This window comes from Trachinotus anak, unplaced genomic scaffold (assembly GCF_046630095.1).
Source record: "Trachinotus anak isolate AG129_WGS33_773 ecotype Australia unplaced genomic scaffold, CSIRO_AGI_Tana_v1 ptg000023l, whole genome shotgun sequence".
NCBI lineage: Eukaryota > Metazoa > Chordata > Actinopteri > Carangiformes > Carangidae > Trachinotus > Trachinotus anak.
Genome location: NW_027273874.1, coordinates 8505001 through 8529701, shown reverse-complemented (window position 1 = coordinate 8529701; position 24701 = coordinate 8505001). Strand labels below are relative to the sequence as shown.

Below are 24701 nucleotides of genomic sequence, written 5' to 3'. Positions count from 1 at the left end.
GTCATCAGCAGCTAGGTCTAAATGTATGGGTGCCATAAAATGTTTCATAACATAACATTCATATAAGCATGCAACGTGGCACTTTTGGATATCCTCCCTCTACTGCCACCAGCAGGCTCAGCAGGGCGTCTGCTCCACAAATAAAGCATTTGAAATGCATGTGACAAATCAATGAGAAACTAAAATTCTCTATCTCTTTTTTTGATAGAATTGAGGATCTGACTGTTATCTCAAGACAACATAATTTCAGACAAAAAGGTATCAGGGCAGAGACGAAGAACATGCGGACAAAGTGCATGGAGCTATAAGCAAAGCTTTGTGGGGGGCAAACAGTGTGGCAAGAAGCCAGAAGGCTAAAAATATGGCTAAAAACAGGCGTCAAAAAGCATAATCTGGAATGGTCACAACAGTTTCATCTGCGGGGCGTTGGCGCATGTTTGGGGGGCGTTAAACCGTTTTCTCCTTTTGTTTCAATTAGAGGAGCAAGTCATTTTCTATAGAGCTTTTTTATTGTTTAATCTGAAGTTTTTCAAAAAACTTCCACATCAATTTTCCACCATGACCATAAAGTATTAACAATATATAAACCAAATATCACCAATAATGACAGGAAGTAAGGATGCAAACAGGGATTTCATATTAAACCTACATCCTTCAAAACCTTAAAGTAATTATAATACAAGTGGTTAACGGATCAAACAACACAATCAGTGTTTCCTAAAGCTAATGGTAAGTACATATGACTTACATAGTACTTTGATTATAATAGTAATAATAATAAAGACATTGTGGATGTCTGTGAGTCCCTCCTGTTAAACCATGGGTGAGACAGCACAGTGCAGGTTGCTGCATTCAGGTGAAAGTGACTTTTTAGAATTTCCTCCACTGAAGAAACCATGTTTTCAGACTCCAACAAAGAAAGAGATGAGACCAGGGCACAGGTGGACTGGCCATGGGTACTCCTGGCTCAAATCCTGGTCAGCAAGAGGTCTGTCAAAACATCCATAAAGTTGTTAAAGTTTTTACAGACCCAGCCACTGATTTCACCAGCTCTACCACGTCACTACCATGCAGCACACCAAGCCCAGAAATAAAACAGACCCAGAAAACATAAAGACTTGCCTCACAGTCATGAGAGAGTGCGGGGACGATGTTCCCTGATTTGTCTCTCGTTACTCTGATAATTCACCGGCGGGAGCCTCGGACTTGGCTGCAGGAGTGACGGCTGCAGAGAGGCCTACAAGCACAGACCTACATCAAGTCCAGGGTCCACACCAGTTTCTCCCTGCGTGGGTTTTCTCCGGGTGCTCTGGTTTCCTCCCACACTCACAATTACACAAATACAAATTTGGACTCATATTTGTGATGTCTGAACTCCTCCTTAAATCTGCGCTGTGAAGGCCGATTAATGAAACACACACAGTTAAAATGGAATTTAAACAGTGGTTGTAAATGAATACAGGTAAAAGAGAAAATAAATTAAAGCACCGGTAGAGAGGCTTTCATGTTTTTTAATGTGAAACTGAAATTTAATTTCTCTGTCATTTGCTGCCTGTTCCTGTCTCTTCTTCATTGTGTGAAATGTTGAGAGAAAACCTGAGCTGTTACCACTGGTGTTAGTGACAGCTGTCAGCAGGGGGAGCTCTTTACCTGAAGGGAGCTTGTCCTGGTTCGAAATCCTCAGCTGGCTGCAGGTTCCAGCTGTTTCCAGCTGTTTGCTCATATGTTTGTGATGTCTGAATGGAGCTGATATATCAGAGAGACTGTTGATGTTCATGTGTTTTATTTGTGATATTTGCTAAAAAAAAAAAATGTTTGCTTCAGTGCAACATGTCAGCAGCTGAAAGATTTCTGAGTATTTTTTCAAACTAAATGAAGTGAATTCTTTAGCTGCATCGTTCTCCACTTCCTCTGAGTTCTCTTATCTCATCTATTTCATTTATATCTGCTGTATAAATATAAACAATTACATGATATGAACAAAGGAAGACCTGTTTACTCCAACACTTTATTATCCATCAATAATAAGTCCTCAGTGAGTCTGCTCCTCACTTTCCCTCTCTGTCTCCTCCACAGCAACATTTGTAGTGACTGAGGGAATCACTCACAGTTCAAAGCCTTGCGATGGTAAACACTGGGTTACCATGGTAACCAGTGGAAGAGTTTAAAAAATAGTGAATAAAAAAAAGAAGATAGAAGAAGAACAGTTAACAAGCAACCATTAAACTAACATTACAACTAAACAATGAATTCTAAATTCTACCTGTCAATCAGCTGCGTGTATTTGGTTTTCAGTTTCTCTGAAATGTTTCCACTTCAGACAAATCACCAACAAGTTTGTGTCCTTTACAGCAGCTGCTGATCAGCCTGAAACTCAGAGACCAACTCAGAGACCAGAACCAGAGAGTCGGGGACGGATCGGCCTCTATACTGGACTGGGACTGACAGCAGCAGCAGCAGCAGCAGCAGCAGCAGCAGCAGCAGCAGCTCTACTGGTCAAACTCTGCTGTTTGTCATGTTGCTGTTCCACTAAATCTACTTCTTAGACACCGAACCTAACTCCAGTGGTATAAAAGCTCAGTTTGTCAGAGAGCAGACTTCTCTCTGTCTCTGCTTCCTTTCACCCTGTTGGTCCATGAGGCTGCTTTTCCCTGCACATCCAGTCTGACCTCTGACCTTTCACCTCTCTCACTGTCTCCATGCAGACAGAGAGAGGGGACCAACCCCTGATCAGACCCATCAGGACTAACAGGACCCCCTTCCTGTCAGAAGGAGTCGGAGCTCAGACTCTGTTCCTCCATCATCTGTTTTTTGTTTACATGTGATATAAAATGTTCTTACTTCACTTTCATTGCAGCATTAATAACTAATGTCAGTGTTAAGCTTCCACTGTCTCACATTTGATGTCAGACAGTAGTAAAATTGAAATGACCTCTAAAATCAGCTCAGACTCTGAGCAGAGACGTCTCAGCAGTCACCGTCTGCTCATCACTTCTTCACATGTGGCTCCAGCTACATCCACCATCTTCACCTGACTGAGGAGCTCTGCTCCCTGAGCTTTGTGCTGCCTTCAAGGTCCTGCCTGAACTGTGGAAGAATTTCTCTGTCCCTGCATCACTGTGCTGAAGAGGAGAAAACCTCTAAACAGTCACAGTTCTTATCTTAATCCTGTACAGTTTATAATGTGAATGTCCTGTAAATAAATCTGTGTTTATATCAGAGAAGTTGTTGTGTCTCTTCTGTGTGAGTCTTAATGTCAGAGACCCAGAAGCTGACGAGACTTAAAACAGTTTATTGACAACAACAATAGACTTTATTGAAACTGGAGCTTTACAGGAGCAGAAATAAAGATGAGAGTGACTTTAACAGAAGTGCAACAATAATCGTTTAAAGATGAATAAAAATGTATTTAAAACGTTTTTAAAAAGACAAATAAATCTGATTGACAAGAGCTATGACACCATTTACACAAAGAAGTTGGTAAAATTCTGTAACCGTGCAGCTTTTCCCTGCACACCCAGTCTGACTTCTGACCTTTCACCTCTCTCACTGTCTCCATGCAGACAGAGAGAGGGGACCAACCCCTGATCAGACCCATCAGGACTAACAAGACCCCCTTCCTGTCAGAAGGAGTCAGAGCTCTGGATCAAGACCTGAGTCACAAAACATGAGCGAGACTCTCCCTCCAACATCTGTTACAAGTGGGAGAAATTGTTATATGAGTTATTATTAATATTTTCCATATTATTCAATATTATTATGAATATTGAATATTGTCTTCATGTTACTGTGGATTTCTCATTACATTTTGTAAATAAACCTTTATTTCAGATGATAGTTGTCAGTGGTGTTTCTGGGACTGACCTCAGTCCAGAGCAGGTGGAGTCTTCTTTCTGTACGGCTGCTTTTAGCTTTGATATCAATAAATATGTCCTCTTAAAATATCATGTTTTTAATCTCATTTGCGTGGTGAAATGAAAAAGCTGATACAGTTTGATTGAACTCCTCCTGCAGTACCAGAATCTGGCCACTAGATGTCACCATATTTCAGTTTTCTTCAAACCAGTGACCCTGGAGACAGTGTCATGAGATGAGTCTGAACCTCTCACCTGGTCCCTCCCACATCCTTAAAGGGAAATCTGGGCTCACCTGTTGTTGAGACATGACTCTAATGGTCCAGAGATTAAATCATGTGATTCAATGATTAAATCAGTCACTGTTACTCTCTGTGTCTGGACTGTTTAGTTCTCTCTTGTTTATTTTGAAATTACTGGTGTCTGTTGTCTCACTTCCTGCCTCAGTGTGGCCCCACCCTCACTTGTCTCTTCCTGTTTCCTTCTCTCTCTGTTGGGACTTTTTCTCTGCTCTGAACCACTGAACTTTGACACTGAAAACCTGGTTCACTGCTGTGATGAGATGAAGGTGTGATTCTCAGTCAGAGCGAACTGACAGGCAGCGACATCAGAAGCAGAGTTGACTTTACTGTCATTAAATGAAAACTGCCACTCTATGGGGCAAACATGAAAACACAGGACACTGACTACAACATCATCATCATCATCATCATAATAATAATAATAATAATAATACATTTTATTTGTAACGCACTTTACATTTGAACAAATCTCTAACTGCTGCAGATAAAATATATTTAAAAAGGCAAATGAAGACAACAGATAAGTAAATTCTGTTCAAAAGAAATGTTTTCAGGCTTTTTTAAAACATGCAGTGGTCTGTGGGGCCCTCAGACGGTCAGGGAGGGGCTTTCCACAGATGGGGGCAGCGGGGCAGGACGCCCATGGTCACCCATGGTGCTGAGCTCAGTCCTGGGGGAGGAGGAGGCAGTTCTCATGATTGTGATGAGGTTAGTGGGTGCATTGGTGGGTGAGGAGGGGGACCTTGTATTCAAGTGAGTGGAGAATGGCTGTGATGTGTTCACCTGTCCACTCTCATCGGGACATAGGACAGAGAACATGAGCAGCCAGATAATAAAACTATTATTCTAACACAAATACATTTATACATAAAATAAAAGAATCTGAGTTAAACAGAATCCAACCTTTCACCTTGTGCAGACAATATTAATTATCACTAATTATTTATGTCTGACCTTTTATCCAGAGAGACGCGTTTCAGTATTTCACTGCACATATTAAAATATGTGACAAATAAAACAAACAAACTATTCACACATTTACATACAGGAAGTATTTTGAGAAATGGCTGAGTCCCTGGAGGCTCCAGATGTTAATCACATTAACTGAAATTTGTCACCACTATATTTCAGCCTATATATATATATATATATATATATATATATATATATATATATATATAGGCCAAAGGACAGGAAACACCAGTACTTGACCTTGAGGCTTGAAGCATTTTAATATTTTGGTTTATATTGAACATGTTGTATTTTACTAAATGGTCAAGTTACAACATCTAATTAGATAGATAGATAGATAGATAGATAGATAGATAGATAGATAGATAGATAGATAGATAGATAGATAGATAGATAGATAGATAGATAGATAGATAGATAGAATACTTTATTAATCACTTGGGGAAATTCTAATTCACAGATGATGGGACTTTCAGAGAAGGTTAAAAAAAGTGATGTGTTCAGATGAAAATGAAATTATTGTTCACTGAAAGCAAAAGAGTTTTGTTTGGGGGAATCATAAAAATCCCGCTGTTACCGGGGATTGCCCCCAAAAACAATCTGGTCTGTTCTTCCTTATGTGACCCGATCAACAAATTATTGCGTGGAAACTATGTGATCAGTTTTAAGGAAGTAAAAACAGGCCTGTGATACCAGTCAGAAGATGCTAATGAGGGGAAAACAGTTTAATTATTGCCAGTTATTTCCTCCACAGGTTCATCTTCACATGACAGAAGCTTTTCAGTGAGTAAGTTTCTAATGAAGAGTCACTTATTTGTTCCCTGTATCAGAACAGACAGAATCAGAATAGACTTTATTGTCATTGCACAGCGGGGTCAACGATTTGATCGACCTGCAGCGCTTCCCAGAGGGCAACAGGTGGAGCAGGTGGTGGGCTGGATGTGAGGGGTCTGAGGGACCTGGAGAGATCGTCCAGGGAGGGCAGAGGTGTCGCATCTAATGAGAAAAGATTTCATTTTAAACATGAGCTGAAACGTTGTCACTGAATGTTGTAGGAGTATTAGTTTTATGGATAACCTGGAGCTGCAGTCTAAAATGATTCAGCCTGAGGTTACTGTAGATAAATCAATAAACATCATGTCTCAGAGTCCAGGTATTTACTGTGTGTGAGAGAGTGAGTTCACCTGAGACTCAGCAAACTAATGGAATCTAGTGTTTCCTGTACAGTCAGATATAGTAACAACACTGTCACCAAATCCTTTGTGCTGCTAAAAATAGGATCAGGGAACATTGCCAAGAATTTTCCAAACCAATGAAGATCAATATCTGTACGTCATGGGAACCTGTCAGATATAAAGTAAAGTCAAATTTAAAGCTGCACCCTGACAGTGTTTTAACTCAATAAACACTGGATCAAATACCACACGTGTTACTCATAGTACCAAACCCACCGAGAGCAACGTGATCTCGTGAGACTTCGTTCCAGTACCACGCCAGTTTCATGTCATGTCTTTTTACAGCGTTTGGTTTGAGGTGAAGAGGTTTGGGTTTCACGCTGCAGGAGGATGGTCTGACTGCTCCAGTTACCAGTTCCTACTACAGTTTGTATTTCTGCAACCAACCACAGTCGTCCTGGGTGACGATGAGCCCGGGATGCAGCGAGGCACCTGCAGCGAGGCCCCTGCAGAGCAGCGTCACATGGGGAGGCGAGCACCGTCATCACGAGAAAACCAGTTACAGACAAACGTCGACTGTGTGATCACACAATCCAAACCTTCTCCGACACTGTCACCATTTTCAGAGTGTGGTTAGAGACCGGCCCCACAACAGGCCCGTTCATGCAGCCTGAAGATGACAGTGGAGCAGTGGTCCTGCTGGGGAGGAGGACAATGATGAGAGCAGCATCTCTCATTAAAGACACTGAAGCTCATTTTCTCTCCTGTGGCTGGTGATTGTTCTCAGTGTTGAAATCTGACAAATACGAGCAGCTGTGATCGGACTCTCAGTCGTGTTGACTTTGTCTTGATTAAACACATTCTAATTAAAATCTATTTATTCAGGCTTTACATTCACGCACCATGAAACAAACACACGTCTGAGAGAGAACGAGGAACTGAAAACACCAAGTCTCAGTTTCTGGGAAATTTACATATTTATCAAGTTTCACACAGTTTGTTTGCATGTTTTATTTTTGTCTGTAAATGAGAAGAAGAACCAAACTCTCCGTGTCACTGTATTTAGACAGTAAAGAAGAAGATGAGACTTTATTCTCTTGTCCATGACGTTGATCAGATTTAGTTTTGTGCAAATGTTTAAAGTGAGAGATGAGAGAATATTCACAGGAGTCAGGGACAAAAAGAATAAACTGAAACCTATTCAGACACAAAACAAGACAAGATGACCACAAAGAGACACAGAATGAAAGGACTTCAGACTCTTCAGTCGTGTTGCTGAGGAACATAAACTGTCATTTGTTGTGTTTTCTATAAAAATACATTGAACATTTCTTCAGTTTGATCCATAAAATCCTGATTTCTACACTTGAACTCTGCTGCTGTTGTTTCCTGTCAGGTGCATCCTGGTTTGACGGCTGAGTAGAAGGTTGGAGCAGCGTCCACGTCTGTGGAGGAAGGACACACACAAACATTAACACACAAGGTACAGTCAGCACTGCAGGGCGGAGGTGCAACACATCTCCAGCCTTCAAATCTTATCAATACGTTTATTGGGACAAATGTTAAGTTACTGCCGATGATGAAATGAGTCACAAGAAAATGAGTCTTATAAACATATCAACACTGACAGGAAATGGTTGAACAAAACTCAACAAAAGAAGGAAAGTTTGTCTCTGCTTTCAGAATAAAAGCATCAAAAATATCTTTCATATCTTTGGTTTTATTTGTCTGTATGTGTTCCATGTTTAGAACGGAGCAGAATAGAAACATAAACAATGAAACTATGATTAATAAAGCTACAAACTGCTGCATCTTCACCGGAGTTTCCAGTCAACAAAAGACCAAAACCAACAATGTGTTAGTTTCTCTCTGGACTCTCTGACCTCCCCGCTGTGGCCCAGACATGTTTTTCAGAAACACCACACAATTATTTATGTAAAAAAAAATACCTCAGTAAATTCCTAATACAGCTCATCACTGTAGTGTTTTAACAAACAAACAGGAGCAAGTAGTTTTTGTGGGGGACTACTTTCTGTGGTGGATTAATCCACCGGTGCTCTCTTGTGTCCGCAGGACTGTGTGTGTGTGTGTGTGTGTGTGTGTGTGTGTGTGTGTGTGTGTGTGTGTGTGTGTGTGTGTGTGTGTGTGTGTGTGTGTGTGAGTGAGAGTGAGTGAGAGTGAGTGAGTGAGAGTGAGTCAAATAAACCACAGTGTGTTTGTGATATTGAAGGAACTTTCCCCAGAGACACAGTGACTCACTGTTGTGGTGTTTGTGGACAGTGATGGAGCTCTATGACCTTTCACCTTGGTCAGCTCACAGCTCACCTGTGCAGTAACCATGCTGTGTAATCAGCATCTTGATAGGTGGGCTGATGATCCTGCTGAAGGTCAAGTGCTCATTGACACGTCAACAAAATTCAAGAGAAATAAACTCTGTGTGTGTGTAGAGAAAATCTTAATCTTTAACTTCTACTACCACTGAAAAATGTGAGTAGAAACAAAAGTGTTGTGTTTATATTTTGGTTCAGTATAGAAGTGGTGGGGGCCTTTGTCTGTGTGCCCAGGGGCCCATTTCCTCATAATCCATCCACACCTGCTCGTCTGTTATTACGTGTTTCTTTTACAATGTTGATCCATCCCAAACACATATTAATGACAAATCCATGTAAACCAGGATAAAGTCCTGGACTGTACCAAGATCTCAGTCCTGAATAAAACAGCTTAGAGACAGAAACACAGCAACAAGCTCCATGGAAATGTGTGTAAAATCGTATCAAGATTTCTGTTATGATATGATCAGTTTCTGTGAAAACTCCCTGTGATTTCTGAAGCACTGAGATACCAGCGGAGAGCGTTGACCTGACTGTTTGTTTATTATGGTAACCTTGGTTACTGATGATGTCATCACGTTATACCAACGTGAGAGGCGGAGCTTCCTTCTACAGGCTTAACAACAACAAACACACATGGTCCAGAGGAGTGTTACACAACAGGTTCATTACATAGAGGAAGAAAGACTCAGTATCTGTGTCACAGGCAGAGAGGAGAGTTTTACTGTTTCATAATGAAAGACCTCAAGTCTGACGTAGTTTTGGTTTTTAGTTCAGAACCTCATAGGAATATTTGTGAATTTATGTCCAGTTTATTTATACATCTTTTAAGATATGTCAGCTGTTGGTAATTATTTAGGAAAGCAGTCTGAAACCAGTGGAGGAAGAACAACAATACAGACGTCAGTGATCTTTAATTCAAGTGAAAGTAATAAAACCACTCTGTAAAAATACTCCGTCACCAAAGTCCAGCATTAAAAAGTAAAAGAGTCAGTAGCAAAACACACTGAGAGTTTGAAAAGTAAAAGTACTCATTGAGAAAAATTCATGTTTTCATATACATTATCAGAATATTATCACATTAACGTATAAGCATAATTTCAATATTGTGTAATCGTTTAATACTTTTAAACTTATTATAATTAATTTTTGAACAATTAAATTTAACAAGTTGGTCATATGTTTGTAAAAGTAACTCGTATCTATGGCTGTAAAATATGCAAAAAGTCCAGTTTGTAGAGGAGTAGAAGTATCAATAGAATAAAATGGAAATACTCAAGTAAAGTACAAATACAGTACATTTAGTTACATGGTTTAAAGTGTGTGTTTACCTCTGATCCTGTGTGGTTGCACGTTCTGTGTGATGGTAACATCAGTGTATGAAACATCATTTTTACCTGCAACACAACATCATTCACGGTTACACAGCAGCTGTTTTAAAAATGTGGATCCAGATGTTTGTGAGGTTTAACAGTGAAACTGAAAATCTAAAAAAACAGAAAAGACTGTTTCAGGAGCTTCTGGAAAATAAACCAACATGCAAACACTGAATCAGTGGAAATGTGGTTCTGTCAACCGTCTGTTGAAGGTGATGCTTTTATGGCTCCACATGAAAACTAAAATTATTATTATACACATCTGAGAAACTTTACATTTACTTTTGCTTGTTATTAGTTCAGTTCAGAGGACTCTTGTTTTCAGTTACATCACTTATGCTCAGCCTTTTATTTATTCATTGATCTATTGCATCTATGAACTGTGCTCCACTAATGTCCCTTTGTATTATGTGTAGGTTTGTGTTACTATAGTTGAGGCAGTGTGTGTCTTTCATGTGCTGTCAGCTGTGAAGTGTCTGTATTTTGTTAGTGAGCGTGGGAGATCAAAGTAGGCGAGAGGAGGAAGCAGCAGGAGCCAGATTTCTGTGTCGTATTATCTGTTTTCTTTCATCGAGGCTAAATAAACCACAGGAAAATCCCAAAACATATGAATTAATAATGGACTTCTTTGTCTGTGCAGAACACAACCCTGCTACTGTGAAATAGTACCTGAAAGAAAAATAATTATAATGTAATTATTATTATAAAATAATAGTTATTCGTCACAATCATCTTAATCTGATCTTTTTTTCCATCTTCACTGTTCATCCTTTGTTTGTAGAATATTTTTAACAGCTTCAGTGTCTGATGATGTAAATAAAATACCTGAACAGCAAAAGAAGCTTTTCATGTCTCCAAAAGTCAGACAAACATGACTCCACCCAGGGTTTGCTCTGTTTAAAATGAACATACCACACCCCATAGGTATGTTTGTTTTATCAGACACTGAAGAGATGGTCAGGAGCATTGATAGTTTAAATACCATCCATTGATTAAGGTCAGAACTTTGCGTCACTAAATTCATAGTCCATGAAAGACGCAGTTAGAATTAGTTCATCTGTGTCTCTGTCCATGATGCTGTGGCTATAATAAATATATTGTGCTAAATTTATTTTAAAAAAGTTAATTGATGCTCTTTGTTGAGTATCTGGAATAGAATCTATCTTTATATGGTTTCTTCATCTAAATAACCGAAACATATTTTCTTAATTCCCTTAACTTGCTTCAGTTTTGGTTCAACTGCAAAACATTTTTCTAGGAACAATGTCCCCTTTTTCATCGATAATCCAGACTGAACTGTTTTAATTGGGCCCTCGTTCTACTGAAGAAATAGTCCATGTGTCAACTGTTGTATCTACTGTTGTGTTGTGGGGAAATCTCAGACTAACGTCCCAAAACTTCAGTAAATAAAACCAAAGGTATCTGCACGAGGAGCATAAATGGAAGAGAGAGAACTCACCAACAACAAGTGTCATTGAAAAACTGAAAAAATTGGAAGGAATGAAATCAAGTTTGAACCAATTCTAACTAACGCACATAGCTCAGTTGAAAATCAGGAAGAAAGCTCATAAGTGGACCTTGAGTTCTTCAACAATTGGCCTTTTCACGCTCATCACATTCAACGTACGACCCTGAGAGAAGTGACACTGAAACAGCAGGATGCAAAATGTCACTTTATTGACATGACACAACACTGACCTTTACGGTGTCTCCAGAAGAAGAACAGCATCACCACGGCCAGCAGCAGACAAACACCCGCCACAGGAAGCAGAATGTGTGTGAGGGAGGACTGAGGCGCTTCAGGATGTCTCGCTTCAAAACAGAAAAACCACAAGTTGGCCTCAATGCAAACAGGCTAAGAGCCACAGCTGCACCTATGGCTTTCTGCTAAGCTAGGCTAAACATGCTATGGATAAACCTCAGAACACACGCTCATTTAGATCAATATTTATATTCAATTTAAACCAATCTACAGGAAACCAGCGTAGCAACAAAGATGTCTGAATATTCCTTTAATATTCAGTTTCCTCCGTCTAATTCTAATCGTTTGAATTTTTTGAAAACTCCTTCTTAAAAACACAAATTAAAGAACGTAGCTGTATTACTGCTGTGTTGTTTACTGTGCTGAAGTAAATCCATGACAGTTTTTTCAATCATGTTCAGCTTGGTGAACTTCAACCACAGAGGTTCAGCGCTGACCGTCAGCTGGCCGTGTCGACCCTCCAACGACTGCAGAGCCAAAGGGCTAAAAACAGAGGAAGCTGTTTACTACACAAAGCCACTGGGCTACAAGGACACCAGCTGGGCGTACGCTCCACTGGGTTCTGTGGTGCGATGCAGAAGATGATAAAACTGCACATCTGTGGAACGTGGACTCAAACAGGAGAGAACGACTACGTATCCGAGGTGTCCGCTGATGTCCACGTACACATCCGCTAGTAACTTGGCCGTTAGCCGTGTGACACCTCCCAGTTTTACTCTGGAGGAGAAACTGCTACAGAAGAGAGGAATAGTTTCTGAATATTTGTGAGGAAGGAGCTGATTAGTACAAATACAACGTGTGAATAGACTGTGAGAACTTCTCCTGTGAGTCACTGTGACTTTATTCTAGAGTAGACGTTGATATTTGGTTGAATGTAGGTTGTGACGTTGGGTGACCAAAATTCAACGTTAGGACAGTGTCGGATGCTAACAGTATTTTGACGTAGGATACTGACGACAGCTGAGGTTGATTATTATAATGCAAACGTCTCAGTGCAACGACATCATCATTCATTAGTTGTGAAAAAAACCCAACGTGACAATGTGACCCTAACGTCTCTCCGACATCAGAGCCAATAGAGTCCGACGTCTTCCTGATGTTACCCTGGCGTCCTGCTGGGTAGCTAGCTCATTCTTTCTTCAGTAAGTTGTTATTGAACAAAATGAGGTTCAGTCCTGAGAAGAAAATGCCAGGGGAGAGCAAACGGCCCAGTACAGAGAAAAAAAAGAACCTTTGGGTATTAGCTTAATATTTGTGAGGACGTGTTTAAAACCTGGTTTTAAACCTTGAATAATAAGTGAAGGTACGATGAGGCTGGTCCACATTAAACCAGAAAGAAAAGAAAGAACGAAAGGACAAATACAGAAACTTAACCTGGCAGAGGCTGTTGTTACTGTAAGACCTCGTTTGTCATAGTAAAACCTGTTTACTCATAAAGCTGAGTAAACAGGCTTTCAGGGACTTAAAGGCTGATCTCACCTCTGACAGTCAGCCAGCTCCCTGGTGACCCCCCAGCTCCAGAGATGTGGCACCTGTAGAGTCCTTCATCAGATTTGGAAACACTGTGGATGGTGATGTTTCCTGTGGAGCTGCTCCCAATGAAAAGCTGATCTTTGTAGAAATCCGTGGTGAGACTGGAGGAGGAGGTCGTCCTGTTTCTGCAGCGCAGAGTCACATCGTCTCCCTCCATCTCAGGGAGGACCGGACTCTCCAGGATCACTGAGCCTCCTGAACGATCCCCAAGAAAACACCTTGTTTTTAAAATCTCCTCACATAAGCAAATCCAAGACGATCAAGTTGGTTGCCAGTTGAAAATGGTGATTGTTTGTGTGTGTGTGCGTGAATAGGTCGTGCCCAACCCCAGGAGGTTGCTGCACAGGAAAACATAAAATAGGTCGTTTGTTTTTCTGGTGAGGACAGCAGCGAACTAGAACACTGCGACCTGTTGTTACTAAAATCCATTTAATGTCCAGCAATAATCTCTGGGTACCTGAGTGTTTCCTGGCTCCAGTTTTAGTTTGTTCAAACCCACCTGTGACCGTGATGTTGACAGTGTTGCTGCACTTTCCTGCTGCAGACTCACACCAGTACACTCCAGTGTCGAGTGGGTAAATATCATCAATGAAGCAGTGGGATTCATTTCTTCTGTCTGTGGGTCTGGGACAATCTTCAGTTATTTCTGGGGATATGTTCCTCTTAACCGTCCAATCAGAGGAGTTTCCCTGCTGCCCACAGCTCAGAGAGACAGACTCGTACAGGAAGAACTGGGATCTGTTGGGCAGGACGGTCAGGGTGGCTGCAAGAAACACAGAGGACGACAAACTGTGGTTTATTTTTTCCATAAATGTGCCTTAAACAACAGAAGTCTTTTATATTCCTGTACAGCAACTCGGAGACATTAGCTGATGTGTAGATGCTCAGTGAGTTTGTCACCTTTGTTCGGATTTCGTTTCTTCCTTGTTTCACCACAAACTTGATTTTGAACAATGACTGAGTTGATTCAAGCTGCTCGATGTTGAAAACCCAACAGGAATAAACTCATTAATGAGCCGCACTCATTAATGGGATCAATGTGAAGCTGAGGAGTTATTTTGTTGGGTGTAGTTTTCATTAATAGCTCAGAGTGAGGGCTTCCTGCCTGTTCACCATGCCATGCAAACAAAGAAAGTCAGAAGCATCTGCAGCAGCACAATCAAAACTTCCCACATCACCCAGCATCAAAGCACAAAGAGCAACTTATAAAGCTGCTGCTGCCACTTTAATGATTCAGATGCATCTGGAAGATTCTGTCTGCAGAGACAGTGAATATCTGATCAGGTGGTTTGTGGCCTGGTACGTTCTTGTGTTCTAATTCCTTCTTCTTCTGTCCCTGCTGGGTAGTTGCGAGTTAAGTTAAGTTAATCTGGTAGTCGTGGCCTGAGTTCCCATAAAATCACCTCTGGTTGAGAGCGGTATATTATTTAATGAGCTCAAAGAAATAACTCAGTACATGGGTAACAAAGCTCAGTACTCACCAACAACAGCGCACAGTGTCGATATCTCCATGCTGCTTCACCGCTGATAGATGAACTGATTGTGCTTTGAGCCTGTGGGGGGGCTGCATCTCTCTATCTCCCTCTGACTGAATGTCACACATAGGCCACAGTTTCCTGCTGTTTTGTCATATTCAGGTCTAAATGTGTGAAGAATTTTTTTGTGGAGGATGTTCATCAGGGTTTTTTGTCTTTTGTTAACATCTCAAATGTCAAAGATTTTTTTGACCCTGACCCTTTTGATATTTATATTTTTTTCATTAAACAGACAAAAGCAACTTAAATTACACAACTACCTTTCTGGAACAGGAAACTGAAGGCTGACGGTCCGGCCAAATCAGAAACAGACTCAGGAACTGATGGGGTCAGAGGTCAAAGACAGAGCTTGACAGGACCTGAGTCTGGCCTCTAAACACAAGGAAAACCTTTTTTTCTAGGTCATCTATGACATACACCTGCTTTGTGATACATTCTGTCAATGGTCACCTTAAAAAAACTCAGTGGGTGTGTCAGATTTACAACAGGTGGGCGGATTATCAAGCACTGACTCGAGTCGATAGTGTTGCTGGTGTCATGGAGGTGGGGAGAGTGTTGGGTTTAGAAAGAGGAGAGAGGCTGATTTATTACAGCTCTAAATTATGAGGCTGTCTGATGCAACGTATGAAAGCACCAGAGAAATACAACTGTTGTTGGTGAGTACTGAACTTTGTAACTGATGCTCTACGTTATTTCTTTGAGCTCACTAAATAATGAGCGAGTCAGTCCTTGCAGTATTACAGGTACTTCCTGTGTGTGTTGCAGCAGGTTAGCTCAGCCATTGGTGGAGTTGCCAGAAATCTCCCAGAATTTGGTTGTGATGATGGCTTTGATTTTACAGGTACAGAAATAATTCAGTTTTTATGTTTGAAACATTGAGTTTAGAATTATTTTGTTATTAAAATTAGGTCTTATGCTTTCATCTACATATATATATATATATATGTGTGTGTGTGTGTGTGTGTGTGTGTGTGTGTGTGTGTGTAACCATATAGTTTTTATTTTTTACTTAAATTAAAAACATTACAATCATGAACATACATCACAGAAAAGATCTGATACAGTCACTGCTGTACAGAAATAAAATTATCCCTGAGTCGATGTGAATCTAATTAATGGAAAGAGTTTGACTCAGTGTATAAAAATAAACAAAGGCGTAAGAGGCGTGTGACGCTGACGCAGAGAGTGACGTCATGACGTCTGGAACAGGTGGGTGGAGGTGGGTGGAGCCATGGTTATATTAACATGGAGCTGTGGTTGGAGGTTATAGTAACATCCCTGAGCAGGGAGGAAGCAGTCTGTGCTGTGGAGGTGAACCTGTGACCGCCCACGATGGCCGCTCCGGACCTTAGGGGGCTCACTGACTCTTCTCTCCCCTGGACGCTCATCCTCCTCCGGGCTCTCGCCTGCTTCTCTCCGGCTGCAGGTAAACAGACTCGTTACTCTGAGCTCCTGAAACCGAGTTTTCCGTTTGTCTTCACCGTCTTTCGTTCACTTCTCTGTAGCGGCAACGTGTTTCAGTCTCTGTCAGATTTTCCGTCACAAGCTGCATTAGCTTGTGTTGTCTGGTTCCTCTGTCGCAGATGAAAAGTGCTGTTAAATCAATGTTTTTGAGGACAATTTCGTTTTTTTATCTTTTATTCGTTTACTATCTGATAAAGTAGTTCTGCCGAATAGGAGATTAAAGGTCCATGTTTGCTGTGTGCTGTTGGATATGAAGACAACTCTCATTAAACTATTTAAATACTGAAGGAAACTTTAAAACGTGATGATTCTCAGGCAAGTTCTGAAGTCGCAAGTGAGGAGCGTCTTTTCCCCGTGATTTCAAATGTCAGTAGAATGTAATAGACCCATGATTAAAGATGAACCTGTGGCCTGTTGTGGGAAGCAACCAGGGAAGTGAAATGAAACGAACATCTCCTCTTTTACATAAATTAACAGACCGTGTAGTTTCTGTTGAGTTTCACAGAAACTACAGATAACGGATGGTGGCGTTCACTGTCCGTTGGTGATTAGAGTGGCGAGGCCAGAGGCGGGATGTTCTAGGTCTGTTTTTACATTTTGGGATTCTTCCAACAGCTGTTAATTCAGACCAGTGATAAAAATGCATTATTTTATGATCTCCATTAATCAGCCTCCTTCAGAGCCTTAGCTTCACATGTTTTCTTTTTAAGAATAACCACATGAACAGTTGCACTAAAGATTTGCTGCTCTGCCTTAAAAAGTATTGATTTCTGATTCAATGGGCCTCAATGATCAACTCCTGCAATATGAATTATTTACAAAAGCATCACAACTAATAAATAACAAAGCAGGTGTTCAGTGACCAATCAAGTGTTCATTAAATTGTCATAATAACAGGCATGATGGGTAATTTTTCCTATAATTACCAATTGACAGTGAGATCAATCATTTAGTGTGTGAGCCTCACTTTAACAGTGTATGGTTAGGGATCGGCTTGTTCTGTTTTCTGTCTTTAATCATGCAGCTGAAGAATTTCATTTTCACACCAACAGGATATTTACATCATTAACATGATGAAAACGAGCTTTTTTCAGATGAAATGGAGCTGAAACAATAAATGGACAGAAAATAACAAACTGTCTTTTAATTGTTTCAGTTTTCTTTTCAAGCACATTTACCAAACTTTTAACTCCAGCTTCTCAGTTTTTAAGTTTTTCTGCTTTTCTTTGTCTCATGTGATAATAAACTGAATGTTTTTGGGTTTGAGACAGTTTGTTGTACAATTTAAAGACATTTATCTCTCTCACTGTTCTTTAGCCCAAAAGATCAATCAAGAAAATAATCAGCAGATCAATCTGAATGAAAATTATTTTTTTTAGATCCATTTCTAAAGCTTCTTGTCGCAGACGCTAATGTGAAACAGTTATTGTCCCTGTGTGAATTTAAGGAAAAGTTTTCAACACACAGCAAATTAGATTCCACACTAAGCTTTTCATGCTTTTCACAAATTTTAAATTTTTCCTCCGTTTTCCAGGTCAGCATCAGATGATTGGTTCATCTCAGCCAATCATTGCTGCCCCTGGTGATGATGTCATCCTGCCGTGCCACCTGGATCCTCCATTAAACGTGCAGAGGTTTACAGTGGAGTGGTCGAGGCCCGATCTGAAGCCAGACCCCTCAGACCAGCTGAGGCGGCAGAAATTGGTGTACTTGTACCGGAACAGACAGGAAATCCTGCACAACAAGATCCCGTCGTACGTCGGCCGGACGAGGCTGTTTACAGAAGAGCTGAAACGAGGAAACATATCACTGAAGATCCTGAACGTAACATCCACAGATGCAGGGAGATACAGATGTTTCATCCCAAAGTTAGGGAAGGAATCAACCATTCAACTTGTTGTTGGTGAGTACATTTGTGTAGATTTTCTGGTCATGTAAATCTATTAAATCAAAACCACACATCTTTTAAACTTGTGCTATGTCACTGTTGTCCCACAGCCGTTGTTTCTTTTTGATGTTGTGTTGTAAATCTCTGCAAATCTCGTGTTTTTCTAGATCCAGACTATAAAACCCAGACGACAGAGACACCGCTGCTTCCCAAAGATCTCCAGACTCCAGATCCAGGGGTCATGATGAACGGTGAAGGTGAGGAAACAGAGAAGAAAATCCTCCATTTTAGTGCGTTGTTCACGTTTGTGTACTCTCAGTGACTGTAGATGTCGTCTGTCTTTAATTCTTTCACATCAGTTGATCGGACCCGTCACATCGCTTGGATCCTGCCTCTGTGCGTCGTGCTGTGTCTGGCTGCTGGTGTCGGTGGATTCTTTATAAAACAACGGTGTCAAAAACAAAATGTAAGTCAGTAAACAAACATTATTATTTCATTATTGTTTGTCAAACTTTTCTGGGACATCTCTGACTCACTGCTGAACATCTGTTCACTGTTCATCCAGGATGTGAAGTACGATCTGGCCCCAAGCAAACTGCTTCCAGCCTAGGTGCCTTGCTCAGGGGAACGTTGATAGTTGTTGATGGAGATGAGAGCGTTTTCCATTTCCCTCTCCTGGATCTTTCAGAACTGTTTGGGGATTTAAACCAGCAACTCCTGCAGCCACAGACGGACTCAGTAGAGCAGCAGCAGTGAGATCTTCGGAGGGAAATCTGCCAATGTGAGTCTCACCGACATCTGAGGAACTGCAGTAATAAGATGATGTGTGAATAATGTGGTGAAATGAGTGCATCAGAAAAACAAGGAAGGAATGAAAATATAGAATAAGAACCATTTTTTTCCAACCATTTTGCACATGAAATAAATCGAGTTATACTTTACAAAGTTTTCTGCAACATAAGAGGTTGAGTCACTGAGAAAAAGTTAAAGGTCTCCTTTGTGTCAGTTTTGGCTTCCAGTTTAATTTGCACAGCTTTGCATTTGAGGTGCAGTCAAATGATTGTATCTTTGTTCCTCTGCATGAGTTTGACTCAGCTCTTTGTGTTTGACTGATCAGCTGAGGTGTGTGGGTTTTGCATGTCCTGGTAATTCAGTGCACTGTAAAAAGCTGGTTTGTCTGAGGTTCGTGTGCTGCAGCAAAAACTGACGTCCTCTTTGTTTTCTTTATCCTCAGCTCACCTGAAGCTCTCATATCAAACACGTTGATGTGTTTGATCCAACTGGGGGAGAAATCGACTTTAAAAGGCGCCTGTTAAAAACTGCTGGATTCTCTTCTGGACGTCTTTGGTTTAGATGTTGAAAAGTACAGTTTGGATAAGACATGTGCCAGATCAGCAGCAGGATCACTTTGTGTCAGGCTTTTACTTCTCAAGGGGAAAAAGACACCAAACTTTGTTGTGGTGCTTTAAGCAAATTTCAGTTTTTGAACTGTGATCTTGTTCCTTTCAATCGGCAACAAAGCCGACATAGGTATGATGGACCAAAAAGATGTAAAGGGTTTGTTTTAATGCACTAAAACCTTCTTATAGTCAAGAGCTTCGCCTCTAAAGGAGGATACGTGCGAGAGCCTTTTTTTTTTGTGTGTGCTGGACTTTCTAGCCCTGAAGCTGCATTGACATCTCCCACAACTTGGATGCTGGAGTCAGATCATCACGTCAAAATACCAGTTTACATGACCCATAAACGTAGAAGACAAAAACATGAGGTGGCTGTTAAAGTGACAAAAACAAGATTTCTTGGACTGAGAAGAGTCTCTCTACACCCACGGAAGTGTCCACCTACGTCTGACATGACCTTTTAGTTTGTGAGCGGATTTGTGACTGAAGCACAAGTTCTGGGAGACTCCGGCTGTCGATTTTTGATATAAACCTTGACTACGTTTTGCCAAAACACTGATCAGGAGCCAGTTGCACCAACTGTTTCTCCGTCCTCTGATATTGTGACACTAACTTTGTGGACGTTTGTATGGCGGTCTCAGTCTCTGTTTCACAATCGTTACGCCCCAAGTACAGAAAAGTCACACCTAATGTGACAACGCTGGGAAGAGTCAACACATCTGACATCAAACTTTACATTTAAAAAAAATAGTAACGCACATTATGAAACATTTCAAATAAATAACATTTAGCTTATTCAAAACTGGAGGCACTTTACATCCCAACCTGGATTCACTGAACTCTAATCAGATGGTCAAGAAGGTGGGAGATGTTCTAGTTTTTGAGTTTTCAGACTTTTCAGTTGAGGGGAAACATGGTTGTGATGAATTTCCTGTGTTATTAGACTGATAAATGATAATTACATTAGTTTACATTAGTTTGTATCACACCAGTGTTAAAACTGTGTGGTTGAAACGAGGGATGTGTCTTATTTCTGTTAGTATGAAAACTGTTGAGGTCACCCCTCCCTTATTTATTTATTTTTTTTGTAATTTATTATGCTGACTCACTTTCAGCCTTTTGTTTCTTCTGAGTTCACAGGATGTGGACTTGAATCTGGCACATGATTCAGAACTGACTTTTCTTCATAAGAAAAAAACTATAATTTAAAGTTTGAATGCTCTCAACTCTGTGACTGTGAACGTTCCTCTGAGCAGGGCACCATTAACCACCTAACCACCATTAATCTCTAAACTTACAGTTCATAAATATATTTTTCTGGAAAAGTTCTACAAATATTTTGCACTTTATTCTCAAATGTTGCACTTTGTTGTTTTTCTCCAATAACAACCACAGTTTTATAAACCACTGTTAATATAAGTTAATTTGTGTGCAAGTGGCCAAATAAATTACATTTTGAAACGACTGCAGTGTGTTGGTGTCATTGTGCGTTGACTTGAATGTACATGTTGTGAAGCTTAATGTCAAACCCTGCAGCTCCTGTGTGTCCGTCAGCTTGTCTCTCATCAGATCACTTCTCAGTTCGGTTAAAGGATGCGTTCAAGTCACCAACCCCACCTGTGTAAAAGTGCCTTTCAGCAGCAGACCCCAGTCCTGCTGAACTCTCCGCTGACTTCTGTTCATTAGTTAATTTTATGAGCAACATCAGTTCCTCTCAGCAACAGGACTGAGCCCTGAGCCTCAAATCAAGTTTTATTTTTTATACAGCGCCAAATCACAACAGAAGTTATCTCAAGGCACTTTCCAATTGGAGGAGGTCAAGACCTTCTCTATAAAGTACAGGAGAGAAAGAGACCCAACAATTCCCACCGAGAGCAGCACTGGGTGACGGTGGCGAGGAAAAACTTCCTTTAAGAGGCAGAACCAGGCTGAGGGTGGGCGACATCTGCCTACAGCAGCAACGATAGTGTTAGAGTTAGTGATAATACTGCGACTGATAGAAAAAGAGTATCAATGATGGTTAATAACAGTGACAATAATTCAGCAGCAGGTGTTGAGCAGGATCGTGGAGGCAGCTGCAGCTGGAGATCCTAACTCTGCAGCTCAGGGCAGAAGGACCTGGGGAGAAAGAAGGAGAGAGGAGGGGTGGGGGGACAAACATGCAGTTAGAATAATGCAGTAAATTCACAGTAACTGTGTGGGCAGAAGAACCTGGACTGTACTGTGTCTATACTGGGTATGATTGATTTATTGAGACCAAGGCTCATCAGTCGATATTAGGAGAGTAACAGGTACAACGTCTGAGGTAGTTAGAGTTTTAAGTTTAGATTTAAAGGCATGAACTGAGTCGGACAGTCTGATACCAGCAGGGAGGTTGTTCCAGAGCAGAGGGGCCCGATAGGAGAAGGCTCTGCAGCCAGAAGAAGACTTTTTAACTCCAGGAACAGACAAGAGCCAAAAACTCTGGGAGCACAGATCACGAGAAGGAGTATAAGGCTGAAGAAGACCAGACAGGTGTGAAGGAGCCTCTCTCTGTATGAGAATAACTACAGTATGCTGGGAGCTTTACTGTGTAGAAAGTGAAAAACATTCTGTTTGAAAACCCTTCACCCTCCTGAGGCCAAGTTATGACAACAAGTGCAACCAGGAGTGAATGTGGTTTTTGAGGTTTTTTTATGAGGTGGTAAAGAAAACACGTGATTACTACAATAACACACTTTTCACTCTGCTACGGCTGCTAGATGTCACCTAGCAACAACAGGTAACTACTGGTCGTACCTTAAAGAGCTTATAGTTCCCTATTCTCCCAATAAGACACTTCACTCTCTAAATGCAGGTCTACTTGTGGTTCCCAGAGTTTGTAAGAGCAGAATGGGGGGCAGAGCCTTCAGCTATCAGGCTCCTCTCCTGTGGAACCAGCTCCCAGTGTGGGTTCGGGAGGCAGACCCCCTCTCTACCTTGAAGATCAGGCTTCAAACTGTCCTGTTTAGTAAAGCTTATAGTTAGAGTTGGCTCGGGTATGTCCTGACTCATCCCTTAGCTATGCTGCTATAGAGCTAGACTGCTGGGGGATTCCCATGATGCACTGGGCTCTCTCTCTCTCTCTCTCTGTTTCTGGAGCAGCAGGATCCAGATCCAACATGACTCATTATTACTAATATGTTAAATGTTAAAAGGGAGTTTTTCCTCCCCCCTGTCGCCAGGTGCTGCTCTTTGTGGGAACTGTGGGTTTTTCTCTGTAACAAACTCAGGTCTCGACCTGATCCTGTAAAGAGCCTTGAGATAATGTAAATTATGATTTGGTGCGATACAAATAAAATAGAATTGAATTGAATTGAATAACCTGCAGAGAGACGACCTATGGCCTCGTTTGTTACAGGACCCAACACCTCTGTACAACAGGTTCAACACAGACTGAACATGTCGGCCTTCATGAAGGAGGATTTATTGCATTTATTTATTGTCTTTTTCCCTTTAGCACAAACATTTTACATTTTACAGATCAAAGTCCCTACGTCCTACACTGTCAACAACCCAGCACCACACACAGTCCTGACTTTACTCACATTACCAAGACTCTGGTGATGAGTCAAATGTTTTGACAATATGACAAAAATAAGCCGTCACAAGTCACTGCACGCTCTCATCTGATCAGCTGTCACGCAGACACCAGCACATTCAACTGATGGACAACCCCATGACACAAACAAGATAAAAACATGTGACAATGTAAACTCAAAACAACTCTTCAAGGTCCCGTATTTTAAACTTGTGTTTTATCTGAAGTGTTGATCTCCATCAGAAGATATATCTGTGGTTTTAAGAAGCAAAAACCATCTCAGTGTAGTTTTACATCTCCTCTCTCAGGTTCTCTCTGGAGCTCTAGTAACAACAGCTCAGTCAGCCAATCAGTGGCTGACTGACCTAAACACTCAGAGAAACCAAATCCTGCAAGGCCGGATGGTGGGTCCAGGTGGGCGGGGCTTAGGTTAGGGTTTAGAGTTAGAGGAGCTGCATACAGAAAAACTCTGTTCAAACCTTTGGTGCCAGGAGCATGATTGTTTGCATCGTTCCTTTTAATTCACAGTTTATTGTTCTTTATACACAAAATGATAAATCAAAAAAAAAGAAGTGGATTTGATTCACAGGCCTAAACAGGAACAGTTTTTAGGATGAACACGAGAATCAAATCATCTGAGCTGAGCAGTGATAATCTATCGACCACATTTCATCAGTCAGAGGTTGCAGCTTGTAAACAGTGGGAAACAGTTAAAATGACATCTGCAATAATAACGGCTCATATTCTGCCTGAAATCATGCAAGAATTTAATTTTCACTCCAGCGCTATGAATTCATTAAGATGTGATGAAAACTAGTTTCTTCCAGACTCCAGATGAAATGATTAAATTATAATACTCTCCCAAATCAGCTGAGCACAAATCAGCTGTGTTCACAAACAATCATCATGTTTTTCATGCTTCACTGAGTCACATGATCATCACTCAGCTCATGATCCCTTGTTCCTCTTCCTCAATGTCACAGGGTTTTTTTTTCAGATGTCAAATATTTAATTGTAGATAAGTAGTTGTTACATTTTTCCTGCTTTTCTTTTTTCTTGTGTGGTAATAAACTGAAGGGGACAGTTTGTTGTACAATACAAACAATCAATCTCAATATTTCTTCCTTATTAGCACCACTGCCTCTCAACCATCCAGGAGAAATCCATGATGTGCTTCAGCAGCAGGCATCAGGGCTGCTGATCGGTCTGATTATATTATCATCTGTCTGTATTCTGAGCATTTGATCTCCATCGGAAACTTATCAGTAATTGGTTCCTCCCCTCAAGAATCAGAAGTAAATGTATTGTGCAATTTATAAGGAACAAATTAGAAAATGAGCTGGATCTGAATATCAGATTTCTCTCCAGTCCCAACGTTACCCTGCTGTGTAGCTCTCTCTAGTGTTGGAAAGGTGCTAAATGCTCCATCTCCACTGCAGCTGAGAACAAAGTGTGAACCGTGTGCATCTAAAAACCTAAACCAAACACTGTGGGCTTTGGGATGATTCAGGTTTTTCAATTTGGTAATTCATTTTTGTGATGATTATTGCTTGA

The 24701-nt window shown here is 40.9% G+C and overlaps 2 protein-coding genes across 6 annotated transcripts; one reads left to right on the top strand and one right to left on the bottom strand.

Annotated features, from left to right (window-relative positions):
- Positions 1–5987: 5987 nt before the first annotated feature.
- Positions 5988–14946, bottom strand: LOC139607047 (low affinity immunoglobulin gamma Fc region receptor II-b-like). 4 transcript variants are annotated; one of them, XM_071459639.1, is made up of 5 exons: positions 14786–14946; positions 13804–14067; positions 13251–13499; positions 11708–11821; positions 5988–6124 (listed from the first exon to the last, which is right to left on the bottom strand). In XM_071459639.1, exons 1-5 carry the CDS (start codon positions 14814–14816, stop codon positions 5988–5990), a joined length of 795 nt encoding a protein of 264 aa, XP_071315740.1. In that variant the 5' UTR covers positions 14817–14946. The 4 variants fall into 4 exon arrangements, with proteins under 4 accessions (XP_071315740.1, XP_071315738.1, XP_071315739.1 ...); XM_071459640.1 differs by lacking the exon at positions 5988–6124 and adding exons at positions 7617–7748; positions 9965–10030 and having other exon boundaries at positions 13804–14897; XM_071459637.1 differs by having other exon boundaries at positions 13804–14897.
- Positions 14947–16079: 1133 nt separating this feature from the next.
- On the top strand, positions 16080–21053 carry LOC139607052 (myelin-oligodendrocyte glycoprotein-like). 2 transcript variants are annotated; one of them, XM_071459652.1, is made up of 6 exons: positions 16080–16265; positions 17838–18206; positions 18359–18448; positions 18551–18657; positions 18880–18972; positions 19426–21053. In XM_071459652.1, the coding sequence occupies exons 1-5, from the start codon at positions 16172–16174 to the stop codon at positions 18895–18897; spliced, it is 678 nt and encodes a 225-aa protein (XP_071315753.1). In that variant the 5' UTR covers positions 16080–16171; the 3' UTR covers positions 18898–18972; positions 19426–21053. The 2 variants fall into 2 exon arrangements, with proteins under 2 accessions (XP_071315753.1, XP_071315752.1); XM_071459651.1 differs by having other exon boundaries at positions 16082–16265; positions 18757–18972.
- The last annotated feature ends 3648 nt before the right edge of the window (positions 21054–24701 follow it).

What these genes read in the sequence shown, in the direction of transcription:
- LOC139607047 (XM_071459637.1), bottom strand. Translation starts at nt 14,113, where the DNA reads ATGGAAAAAATAAACCACAGTTTGTCGTCCTCTGTGTTTCTTGCAGCC. An exon ending in GAGCTGGCTGACTGTCAGAG is followed by an intron (nt 11,822 to 13,250) that starts GTGAGATCAGCC and finishes TCTGTTTTGAAG; the next exon opens with CGAGACATCCTGAAGCGCCT. An exon ending in CTTCTGGAGACACCGTAAAG is followed by an intron (nt 6,125 to 11,707) that starts GTCAGTGTTGTG and finishes TTTTCTCATTAG; the next exon opens with ATGCGACACCTCTGCCCTCC.
- LOC139607052 (XM_071459651.1), top strand. Translation starts at nt 16,172, where the DNA reads ATGGCCGCTCCGGACCTTAGGGGGCTCACTGACTCTTCTCTCCCCTGG. An exon ending in AACCATTCAACTTGTTGTTG is followed by an intron (nt 18,207 to 18,358) that starts GTGAGTACATTT and finishes GTGTTTTTCTAG; the next exon opens with ATCCAGACTATAAAACCCAG. An exon ending in GGTCATGATGAACGGTGAAG is followed by an intron (nt 18,449 to 18,550) that starts GTGAGGAAACAG and finishes CTTTCACATCAG; the next exon opens with TTGATCGGACCCGTCACATC.